Source organism: Camarhynchus parvulus, chromosome Z (genome assembly GCF_901933205.1).
Source record: "Camarhynchus parvulus chromosome Z, STF_HiC, whole genome shotgun sequence".
In the NCBI taxonomy this organism is placed as follows: Eukaryota; Metazoa; Chordata; class Aves; order Passeriformes; family Thraupidae; genus Camarhynchus; species Camarhynchus parvulus.
This window is the reverse complement of record NC_044601.1, coordinates 51,872,087-51,884,937: the sequence shown is the minus strand read 5'-3', so window position 1 is coordinate 51,884,937 and position 12,851 is coordinate 51,872,087. Positions and strand designations below refer to the sequence as shown.

At 41.4% G+C, this 12,851-nt stretch overlaps 1 protein-coding gene across 1 annotated transcript in view; it reads left to right on the top strand.

The window, feature by feature from the left end:
- Window positions 1–412: 412 nt before the first annotated feature.
- The window catches only part of RAB3C (RAB3C, member RAS oncogene family), a 132,146-nt gene continuing 119,707 nt past the window's right edge, over window positions 413–12,851 (top strand). Inside the window, exons 1-2 of the mRNA XM_030968421.1 lie at window positions 413–511; window positions 8,313–8,540. Coding sequence (XP_030824281.1) covers window positions 488–511; window positions 8,313–8,540 — 252 coding nt within the window. The 5' untranslated portion in view covers window positions 413–487. The remainder of the gene's footprint in view (window positions 512–8,312; window positions 8,541–12,851) is intronic.

The window sequence follows — 12,851 nt, the reverse complement described above, 5'->3', positions numbered from 1 at the left end:
GCCGGCGCTGCTCCTCCTGGCTGCGGGCGGCCGGGCCGGGAGGGCAGCGCCTCCCGCCGAGCCGTCTGTGCCTGCTCCGCCCGCTCCGTCTCCGCTTTCCGCCTCAGCACGGGCACAGCGCGCCGCACCCCCGCCCCACCACAGAGCCGCCGCTCCGCCGCTCCTCCGCCCGCTGCGGCCTCGAGCCGGGATCGCGGAGCTGCGCGCCCGTCGCGCTGCCCGCTCGGCCCCGCCCGCTCGCGGCCTGACGCCGAGCATCCCGGGAGTTGTAGTCCCTTCTCCCAGAGCCGAGGGCGGAGGACCCGGGCAGCAGGACTACGACTCCCGGGAGGTCACGGGAGAAGGGGCGGGGCAGGCCGGGGGCGGAGCAGGGACAGCTCCGGTGCTGATCTCGACGCGGGTTTGCCGGCAGAGCCGGGCGGGCGGTGTCGGCGGTTGGCGTGCGGCAGCGAGCGGCAGCGGGCGGGCGGCGGAGCCGCGCCCGGCGATGAGGCACGAAGCGCCCATGCAGGTTGGTCCCCGGGCCGGAGCGCAGCGAGGGGTGCGGCGGGCGCGGTGCAGCCGAGAGCCGGGACGGGGTAGGAGCCCCTCCGCCCGGGCCGCCGGGCCGGCTCTGCTGCTGCGGGCAGAGGGTGAGGGACACCCCTGGCTTGTAGGGGGCCCGGGGCATGTGCGAGGGGTCGTGTCCCCGGCAGGGAGGGCCCGTCGCGGTGCAGCGGGTGGGTTTCGCGTCACACTCGGGCACATCGAGCGGTGTTTTTCAGATACTGCCCCCCGAGCGCCGGCCGCAGCTCTCCTGGGACTGCCTGGCTGTCAGGGGCTGGGTGGTGAGCTGTACCGAGGTCCCGCCGAGGTGCACGGGAAGTTGGCGCGATGCCTCCACCTGTGTAGCCATGGAGCAGTTGTCCACCTACACCGGGGAGAGATGGCTCATGCCTGGAGCTGGGGATAGCAAAGAGGGGCCCCTTCTCAGTTTTTAGGTATGGGAAGATCATTTCAAAGGTGGCTGAGGGGAGGAAAAAATTAAGAAGTGGGACATAATTTGTTAATTATCTCCTTTCCCAAGGGAAGAAGTGAAAACAATTTTCCTTAGTTTTTCATATCCTGTTGTCACTGGCAATAAGTATGTCTAGACAAGGTACATTTGTAGCAGACACATCCAAACACAATGGAGAAGGGCAATAGCAAGCCCTTACAGTGGGCTGCTGCTTACAAATATTTAAGAAGTTATTATAAAATTATGATAAAAAAGGCCAAACAAAGCTATTAGATTCAGGAGTTTGCATGACAATTCAGCTCCTATCACTCAGCAAAATTATTAGATATGTCAGTGTGAGTTCATAGTAGAAGCACTGGAGTACAAGAACCTGCCAAGCCACTAAGTCCACAGAGAATCTCAAATACACCTTTTAGTTAACTAATCTAGCTGCAGCTTGAGTCTGTAGTCCTCCTTCTGCCACTCCCCCTTTTTGGAAGTTTACTGTGGAAGCTTTTCACTTGCTGGTTAGATACTTACTAACCTCCAGCTCAGAGGCACTCAGTTTATGCTATTGATAAGATCCAGTGTCTGGTCCAATATATATCAGTCTAAATAGCCCTTATAGCATCATGACCAGATTACTGTCCAGAGAAACAAGCTAATGTTTTGTTCACTGGATTTTTGTTTGGTTTTGTTTTTATTTCTGCCATAAGATAATCTTCCTGTTAAACTTTCTGGGTGTTTTCTGAGTTTAACTTGGCTTTCATAAACACACTTGATCAGAATTGTTACTAATGCTGTCTCATCAGTGCCCTAGACAGTGGCATTGGTATTTCACTTAGTCTCTTAGCCTGATGCAGCTTCTTTGGCAAACAGAAAGGTACACAGTCTTTCCTAGTCTCATGACTCTGAGTGCTGTGCTAAATACAGTAAATGGCAGAAAGCTTTAGCCATCTCATTTTCATTCTTTCATATTCCCTAGTAAATCTAAATGTATTTCTTCTGGAGCTCCTGGGCTGACACAGCTTTTATTTGTTTTTCTTTTCACAGCAGCACTATTTTGGTGGCCTCCTAATATCCTGTGTTATAACCCTCTTAGGACTGTATCTCATTTTGCCACTAATTCTACCTAGAGTGGGAATCATAAATATGCTTCCTAAGATACCCTTTTTATAGACAAAGTAAATTTAGGTTGAAAAAAGAGAAATGAGGGATAATTCGCCACAAGAATCCAAGTTGTCAAAACTGTTTTGTACTACTTTACATTCTACTCTCCTGGGCAGCTCCTGGCAGTGTGGCCATATTCCTGCTAGTTTTGCTGATATGAAGCAGGTAGAGTTTCTCTGAAGTGTTTTAAACCTAGCATCCCAGTTTCTCCTTCGTATTCCCCAACTTTGCCTTTCAGTGTTCTGCTTAAAAAACCCCTTTGCATTTGTAGCTACATGTTTCTAATTATGCTGGGATACATTTACATATATACATGATTCTGACCCCATAATACCTTCAAGCAGATAGGCTTTTCCTGATGCTGCCAAGTACATTACTTTACAAGCTGTGCTCTGCAGATGGCTGGCAATCAGTAAATTCCAAATAAGTGGCCAGTGCATTGTCTTCTGAACCTTGTTAATTCTTATTAATTGGTTAAAAAATAAATGATTAAGATTTGTGAGAATTGGCTCTGGTCTGCATCTGTGGATATCAATGTTGAGATCCCACCAAAAATACAAGAGAGTAAGCAGCTTGCTCAAGATGTAGAAAAGAAGAAAACAAAAGCCATAGGACACTTCTGAAAGAGTTAAGATTAAAATCCAGTCCCTAGATTAGTCTGATATTTCACCTCAAAAGTAATTAATTTCTTCATGGCTGACTTATTTGTCACAGTGTTCTTATACATAGGGATTTTGGTAATATTTTAACTACTCTGATGATGTAAGTTGATCTATGCATGAAAGACAATGATGTGCAGTGAGTTTCGCTCACTTTCACATCCTACATACAGTTTGGTAAGTTAGAGTCATTGAATTTTTCCATTGTATGCCATTGTTTCAATATCCATTGATTATGTTTGGCTAATTATGCTTTGCAAAAGGCAGAAAGATTGCCTTGCAAAAGGCTGCATATGCAGGAACTCTGTTTTTACTAAAATATCAACTAAAGTCAGCTGCTGTATAGAAAGAAATAGAAGCATATGTATTTCTACCCTGTATGTAGGAAAGAACCATTTCTCTTTCTGCTGCACCTGTGTGTGTATAAACGCTGGTCAGTCAGAGCTGTTCCACTCTTATCTGACCAAAGTGATCTATTAAAAAGGACCTCAGTTAGCCCACTTTCAGAGGTGGGCTTAAGAACACTAGACAGAAAGAGACTGTTGCACTTTTAAACAACTTTAAGTTCGCTAATCAGTCTCTATCCTCACTGTGCATAGAAGGAAGACATTTTCTCTGGTCTTACTAATGATCTTTTCCTTTAAGACATGACTGTTATTAGAGTTTTTAAAAGGAATCACCTTATTTGCTAAAGGCGTGAAGGAATAAATCTCAATGTTTTCAATGTCAGGCTTTCTTGCCTTTTGCACCATATTTTCCAGGGGCCGATTATCCTATACTAAGCATGCAGAGTGGGGTACATATGTAAGTGCAAACTAAAGTTGTGTGCAGGCCAGGAACACCACAACATCTTGCGCTGCTCAAGTAAGAAATCTGTTCAAATTGATTCTGCCAGAGAATGAGGCCTGCCAAGGCATAAAGAGTCGCATAGCCAAATATTTTGTTATAATCATGAAGGTGGCAGGTAAACACAGTTTTTCTGTCATTTGTTCTCAACCCTGCTCTATTTTCACCTCTTCTTTTGGGATCAAGGAAACAGCTAAACATGAGACTTGGAAAGCACCTGGGTCTGAACAGAAAACTCTTCTTAATGATTGAACTTGCCTATGCCCTTAAATAATCCATGTTTAAGGAGTTTAGAGATGGGCTGTAAGCAGGAAAGCATACAAAGCTATCCTTTATTTGTCCTAGCACCATATTCAAACTGGCAACATAACTCCTCCTTTGATAAGGAGCAAACATTTGAGATCTCCTGTCTATTGGTTTTCTGTTTATTGTCTTGAGCTTAGACTTCTCAGTTGACTCAAGTTGGTCCTAAGTCCTGTAGGAAATGGTTTGACTGCTTTGGTGCTAATCAAAATAATTTGCATTTTCTCTTCAATTTTACCAAATAAGGGCCAAATTGTACTGAAGAGAAAACTTAGCGTGTTTTGTTGAAAGTGATGCTTGTTTAATATATCCATTTAACTTTTGGGAAAAGAACTTTGTCAACATAACGGTATGCATTTTACTTTATTGAAAACAGAATATCGTAACATTAACGGGGTTTATTTGGTTCTCGTCCATGTATATAATGTTTAATTACAGGCGGGAACACAGCATTCCTAGTGACTGCTTCCAGCATAACTTCCAAAGGTGGAACATTGCATCGTCACAATCTTCTTCATATTTTACATATACTGCCAGTAGTAGGGAAAAGTACTCTCAGGAGTGAACTGTCATATTATTACTTTGGGAAGTGGATTACAGTGCATTCCACACTTAATTTTTAAGTCAGCAGTTTGCATTTAAGAAAGAGAAGTGCTACAGGCTTATTCAAAGGGGAATAAGCATCTGTATTTCCCTTACAGTTCAAGGGGACCAAGCATCTGTATTTCCCTTACAGTCAGCAGAAATACAGATGTATTTCTTTAGGATATCATTTAGAATGTGAGCATAATGTGGATTGTGCTTGGAAGAATTTGTCTTGTTTGCTTACTACAGAATGAGTGAGTTTGGGAAGTAATGGCAAAGTCTTAGCAACTGCACAGAGTTTGATGTTTCTTTACACTAGTGCAGGCTCATTGGGGTTTTGGACAGGAGAAAGGACCACTGTCAGTAGTCTAGGGAGGCTGGTTCACTAGGCTAAAGTTGGTCTCTCCAAACAGTTTCAATTATTACCTCAATTATTCAATTATTATTCAATTATTTCTCCTCTTGGAGAAATTAGTCCTTTCCTATGCCTTTTCTATGCCTTTTGTGTCCTGTAGTAAGTGGACATACTCCTGCCCCTGAAATAAAAATAGCTTCAATTCTATGTTCAACATGCCTGTAATTCTGCCTATGATACTGTGAGTAACAACTGAGTAAGTTTACGGCGCAGTGAAAGTGTTGAGTTTTTAATTTTTTTTTTCAGAAATGTTAAGGAAACTGCTGAATGAGTAATGCATATAACCGCACTAATTTAGAGGGGCATTGAAATTCCAGTGGGTAAAATTTGTATTTAAAACTATCCACAGGAAATACATTATTACTCAGGAAGGCTACACAATGTACATGGTTTAGCAGGACTATTATTAGAATCCAGGTCTCCTGATTTCCCTGCTCACTGAATCATACTGTTTCTAAAGTGTTAGGCATTAAAGTACATGGGGATGAATTGGAAGCTTCATAGGATTCAGGGCAGCAAATGGATGAAAGCTTAAACCTCTTTTTGTAAATCTTAAGCTGGTTGAAGAAGCTATGTGAAAGGCTTCCTAGGAGATGTGGAAAGATGTGAAAGGCTTCCTAGGAGATTCAGGAAAGAATATGATATTCCTGCTTGCTACAGGGGTAACTACTGCTTTCAGCTGCAGTACAAGAGAGGGGAGACATAAGGGCAGTGGAACAGGCTACTGTAGTGATCACACATCTGGCACCCCCAGCCACTGCAGTCTTTTGTCTGATAGACCTCATTGACTTGTTGTTGCAAACTCTATGCAACATCAGCATGCCTTGTGTTATACTGCTTTACAGCAACTTGTGAGTAGACTCATTTAATCAGTATTTGATTTCCTTTTTCTTGTGTTCTAAGCAAAATATCCCCAAATAGTTGCACAATACAGGGTGGTAATGAAAGTTTCTCTCTTTTCTATAGAAATAATAAAGCTGAAAGATTAGTAATGTGTATGCTTGACAATATTCATGTTTTAATTCTAAATCTTTGTTGCATAGCTGTGGAAGAAGTGAATAGATTTTAAGGCCAATACAAACGCTCAGGTTGAAGCGTGTAGGTACCCAATACTACATTTAATGAAGAAGGTAATGCTGAAATAGAATTCTGAAATGAAATACTCCATACTCTATGATTTATGAAATATATATCTGAAACCGAATTTTCTGTTAAAAACTTTAATAGAAAATTCATTGCTACTTCCAATGTCTTCTTCAGAGATTTTGGTCTCCGCTCCTATATGCCTCTTCAGTAGCCCAAAGAAGCTAGCATCATCATGTTTTTGATGCTTTGAGATAGCAGAATTATCTAAAACATTATACAGTAACTAAAATTTTGCTGAGAGTGTGGGTTAGTGCACAGCTGTCATCCTGGTTCCAGTTGTCCTTTCTGATTGCCCAAATGCATTCTGAGATGCCTAAATTAGAAAGCTTTTACATGAGCTGCTTTTCTGTAAGCCTTTATGTTAGGTTATGGTGTCTGTTGTTCTGTCTCAAACCAGCATGCAAAAGTGTTGTTCTTAGAATAAGCATAATCAAAGAACTTCCACAGACTCTCAAAATACTTGATATTTTTTCTTGAAAACTCAGCTGAAACACTCTAAGTTCTTTATTTTTGCCATTTCTTTTTGAGCAACCTGGGTAGAACTTTGGTCACATTTTTACTCTAATCTCTGCAGTTTTCATGAAAGCCTAAGGTGTACTTTTTATAAATAGAATCCATGATCTTTGAAGTCCCTAGAGCAAAATAGGTTGCTCTTTAAAAGTGTTCAGTAATCTGTGCTTATTCAGGTGTTTCATATGGATTAAAAACTGTATTTTAAGGACTCCGATTTCAGATGTTGTTGTCATCCAGCAGGACCTTGACACAGTTGGGAGATGGGCCACTGCAAACCTCAACAAGGCCAAGTACAAAGTCTTACACCTGGTTCATGGCAATCCCAGACACACCCACAGGCTGGACAGAGAAGTGATTGAGAGCAGCCCTGAGGGGAGGGACTTGGGGGTGATGGCTGATGGAAAACTCACCATGAGTGCTCCCAGCCCAGAAAGCCACAGGAATCCAAAGCAGTGTTGGCCAGCAGATGAGAGAGGGGTTCTACCCCTCTGCTCTGCTCTGCTCTGCTGAGACCCCACGTGGAGCACTGCATCCAGCTCTGGGGTTCCCAGCACGATGACAAGGAGGTGTTAAAAAAGTCCAGAGGAGAGCCGGGAGATTGGGGAGAGGGCTGGAGCACCCCTGCTATGAGGATGGGCTGGGCAAGGTGGGGCTGTTCAGCCTGGGGAAGAGAGGATTGTGTGGGGACCTCACAGACATCTTCCAGTATCTGAAAGGGCCTACAGGGAAGCTGGAGAGGGATTCTCTGATAGAAACTGGAATGATAGGGCAAGGAGGAATGGGTACACACTGAAAGAGGGAAAAATTACATTAGATATTAGGAAAAAATTATTTACTGTGAGAGTAGTGAGACACTGGCACAGGTTGCCCAGAGAGCTGGTGGATGCTCCAGTCCTGGTTCAAAGCCAAGTTAGACAAGGCCTAGAACAACCTGGTCTCGTGGGAGGTGTTCCTGGCAGCAGGACTGGGACTAGATGGTCTTTAAGATCCCTTCCAAACCATAATATTCTATTCATCTAACTACCACTTACGATGATGTTTCATTAATATTGCAAATTCCAAAAACTGCAGAATATACTAGTACTGGAAAAATATCAAGACTTTATTTCAGAGGTATATATACACACTATTTAATGGTATGATAACTAAAAGCTGGTGGAGGAAAAATGCTTTGAGTAAATTTTTAGGGATAGCAAAAGATAGCAACATATTTATAGTAAAATAAATGGTTCAAGAATTTTATTAGATGTAAAAATTGCTAAGCTTCTGTTTGAAAATATAAATATTGTGTCAAAAGGAAGCATTGATCTCTTATTTTTCATACAAATGAAGTGTCATTGCATTTTCACCATCAATTCATCACATTTTCTAATAAGAAGTATTTTTAGTGATATACCCAAGAATTGTCCCAGACTTTTAGAATTCATATTATTTTTGTTTTGGTACCCATCACCAGTCATTTTTACATCCTCTATTGCTAGCAGAACTACTACTAGATACAAGAATCACAAAAGATAATTAGATCTCTGTGCATTTCTTGAAGTTCACAATGAAGCATACACATAACAAATCTTTCAAGAAGATATTCTTCTTGAGCTTCATTGTTACCTGGTACGAAAAACTCCAATAAAACTGAAATGTTTCCATTTTTTATTACAAAAGAGACAATAAGATATTTCTTTTTTATTTTGAATTACAGATGGCATCCGTTCAAGATTCCAGATATGGCCAGAAAGATGCATCTGACCAGAACTTTGACTACATGTTCAAACTGCTCATTATCGGGAACAGCAGTGTTGGAAAAACCTCCTTTTTGTTCCGATATGCTGATGATTCCTTTACATCTGCATTTGTAAGCACGGTTGGGATTGATTTCAAAGTAAAAACAGTTTTCAAAAATGAAAAAAGAATTAAGCTACAGATTTGGGTAAGCTAAAAAAATTCTGTGAATTAAGCAAACTGTAGTAGTTTTGATAGCATTTACACAACTGCAGGTTTGCACTGAGTGTCATAACCTTTATATATTTAGAGAGTGCGAGCATAGGAATGAAATAGCAGTTAATTGTTTCTTGCATAGTTTTTCTGTCTTGAACATTAGAGTGCAAACAGTATTTTTAAGGTATTGTTCTTTATCATTAATTAAATTCCTTTTGGAAATAATACATGAAAGTGTAGTGAGCTATAAATGTCTGTGCAATATGTAGACTATTGAAACTGATACAAGTTATATCAAAGTACCTTGAAACACCAATTTTAAGATCTGGTGTCTTCCTGTAAAAAATTATGAATGCATGTGTGAGCTATTATGGTGGATGCATAACAGAAGGCATCATTTTTTGCACTGTCATCCTGATCACCTGAAACATCTTCCATCTTCTGTTGAGGAAGGAAACTTGTGCAAAGAGATAGTGTTACCTAGGCATACAAACCCCCTCATTCCTTGCCTATGCCTTAGAGACAGTAGAAAGATACTCAGTGGAGAAAAATGAGATGAGAGGGAATAGGTTTCCTTTTCCTCCAGTTTTCATCAAAAATAAATGATAGCCAAAACTTATTCCATAGAATCATAAAATATTCTGAGTTGGGAGGAACCCCACTCCTGGCCCTGCACAGAACCAATGCAACAATCACTCCATGTGCCTATACTTCTGTCAAAAACTTCTTGAATTCTGGCAGATTTGGTGCTGTGACCACTTCCCTGGGGAGCCTGTTCCAACACCCAAGCACCCTCTGAAAAAGGTGAAAAACCTTTCCAAATATTCAACCTAAAGCTCCCGTGATACAGCTGTGTGCCGTTCCCTTGGGCCCTGTCACAGGTCACAGAGAAGAGGTTCGTGCCTGCCCCTCCTCTTCCTCTCACAAGGAGTTTGTAACCACAGTGAGGTCTCCCCTCAGTCTCCTCCAGAGTGAACAGACCAGGTGACCTCAGCTGCTCCTCATATGGCTTCCCCTCAAGGCCTGTCACTGTTACAGTGTGAAGCAGTGTCCTGTCTTGGCTTTCCCACTTCCCCTGTCCCCTCTCCCTGCCTCCTGCTGAGAGCTGTCCATCAATCTCAGAAGGTCAGCAAGGCCGTCGTCTGATAGGTGAAGTTCAAAAGATGCCTCTCAGCCCTGGGGACAATTGGGCCATCCAGGTGTCATTTGTCTCCTAAGCCCCCCCCCGTTACCTGGTTGGTAGCTCACCTACCCCTTCCCCTCCCCCTTTCCCTGAGCTTAAAAAGACACAGGACCATGCGGTCGGGATCCGGTCAGCGTTGTCGCTACATTCAGAGGCCTGCGTGCCCAGGAATAAACTCTGGACTATGACCCCCTAGCCGGATCCATCTCCTTTTTTCCTCTTCGCCTCGCCTAAAGCTTCTTCATCAGAGGTTGAGCCTGAGTTCTGTTGCCTGGACTTGTTCCAAGAGCCTAGCTGCCGCATCCAACTAACCAAAGGTATCTCTGGGGTGTAACACCACGGCTGCCGCCTTTGGTCAAGCAGTGAGGGCCAGATGAGCCCAGGCACGTTCCACCCGGTAATATTGGGATTATATTCCAATATGTCACCATTTCTTCTTTGGATGCTTTCTAATACATTTCTGTCCTTTTTTTATTATGGTGGCCAAAACCACACACAGGACTTGAGGTGACGCTGCCCAGTGCATGATGCCTTGGAGTGGCTGCCTGGAAGAGAGGCTAGACCAGATTAAGAGAGTAAAAGCAAGTATTTATTGAAGGCCTTCCACAGGTACACCTTGGGCAGTCAGAAGCCTCCAAGAGGCTGCACCCAAGATGGACACTGGTCAGGATCTGTTTTTCAGACAGATATGTTTGGTCCATTTACATATCAGGGGTTAATCCTCCAATTACAGCTTAAGGTAATGAAGTCATATTAAAAATTTAAAAGCCAAAATCCCGAGGTGTCATTCCCCTGAAGGCCACAATTCCTCTAGGCCAGAGGAATGCAAAGCTAACTAGGAGAATCCCTTCCCTTGCCCAACTGTGCCTGGTGCACCCCAGGACATGGCTGGATTTAGGACAGATTCACTGATACATCCCCTCATTCTTGGATGATAGGGTGATACTAAAAGGAGAGAGAGAAATAGCAAAACCTTTAGTAATGTGGAGCTAGAGCTGCAGGTCTTCCTAGTGTGCTTGAGGACTTAGAGCAGTGTTTCCTTTGTGAAATGTTTGTAAGAGCCTAAACCCCAGATTTTCCTTTTTAATTTTTTTTTAGTGAGTACAAATAATTTAAAATTAATTTAACAATGGGCAGCCATTTAGTCTCAGAAAATGTTGGTTCAAATCTGACCACTTCATCTAACATGATTTAAATGGCAAATAAATTGAATATTTTCTTAATATAGTACAATGGAGAATTTCCCAGGGTTCTCTAGATTCTATCTCATTAGTCTTCAGCCCTTGGTTTCTCAAATAATTTATTGTTCTGTCCCCTCTAGCAACTAGAACATATACTTTTTGCCTCTCAATGTTTTTACGCTTAGGTTATCACTATTGTCATTATTACAACAGTGGTGTATATATATATATATATAAAACAATTCAATAACATGCTGATTTCATTTTAGTACTTTAATGTTGGAGATCGCATTGACAGAACCTTATTATTTTTTTATAATGGAGCAATAAAATTGTGTTCATATTACAGTTTTTACACAGTTCTTCTTTTAATTAGCAAGGGACCATTATGGAAGGTTTTATTACTCATGTCTTTCCTAGCAAAAGCAGCAATGTTAGTTTACAAGTTTGTCATGTGATTAGTTTGACACCAGTATATTTTTTGCCTCTCCATGTCACAAATATGTGCTTAGCTCAAAGCTGTCCAGTGGTCTAGATGTATTATGGTATATCCCTGACATAGATGGGATGTAGCAGCTGTATTCTTCCCAGTTGTAGCAAAATATACTTTGTAGTTCTTTGCATGGCATTAACATCAGAGTCTAAAGAGGCTGTGACACTTCTTGCCTGAAAAACACCAAAATGATTGAAACAAACCCAAGAGCTCTGTGTTCCTTAGGGGAGAGGAAACAGAGAATCAGAGCCTAGAAGAGACCTTCCTATTTGAAGTCATGTGCCAGGATGTAGGGTTAGAGACAAGACTTCAGATCTCACTTTCATAGGAAAGGGTTTTAATCCCAGCCAGCACTGCATCTTTATTTGTGTTGTTGGTTGTTTTTTTAGTGTTCCACTAAATTTCTAATGCCAGTTCTTAAAAGGCCTTGTCATTGCCAAATTAACTCAAATTGCAACAACGCACTTGTAGCTGTCTGTGCTTTTTAGATGGAGTGTTATGTGTTGGAGCACTGTTTTGCATTAAACTTGCTAGTAAATTCTTTGATTGTTGCACCTCTGAGACCTTCAATAAAATTAGTAAGGGATCTCAGAAAGCTATTCTAGTGCACAAAATCTGAAATAGAGCACTATTATCCTGTCTCCTAAGTTATATCCAGAGCAGAATTGTTCTAAATAGGCGTTGTCTATATTTGTAGCTTGTGTCTACATTATATTATACTTTGTTATTTTTATTGGTTATGCAAATAACATTCTAAAATGAATAGTGCTCTTCCACAATATCCATTTCAATTTCATTTATTTATTTATTCCTTTATGAAAGACAATTTATATTAGATAGAATATAAAATCAAGTTAATCATAGCAAGTGGGATTTGATGTTAAATATGAGTAGAAGCAATACTTGTATGAAGTTATAACACTTCCCTCAAAATCAGTGACAAACTATTTGGTGGCATCATGTGGTAGCTGATGTTCAGCATATATGAAATAAAATATTTTTGAAAATCTCACGGTTTTGTAAACTCAGAAGACTGCAGATGCAACTTTAAAGTGTGATTTGAATGAAAAAATTAGAATTGAATTACTTTGCCATGCACTTAAGTGAAGAAATACATGGAATGATGCTGCTCTGCTGTTCTTGCTTGACAATAAAATGCAGAAATATTTAAATAGTAATACTGTTAAGTCACTGAAATTGCCTATGTAGACACGCAATCAATCCAATCCAATTTTTCCTGTCACAATTTTGTACATATTCCTCTAGGTTAATGTTCCCATTTAATGGTGCTTTCAACAAGATACTTTGTGTTCAACTTGAAGCCTTGTTGGAGTTTGCAGATTCTGTCAGAATAAGATTCTCATATGCTTTCCAGTGAAGGTTACAAGTGTGTTTAAAGTCAGCATGGGCACTCAAGGAAGCAGAGCCATTATTTAATAATAAAAT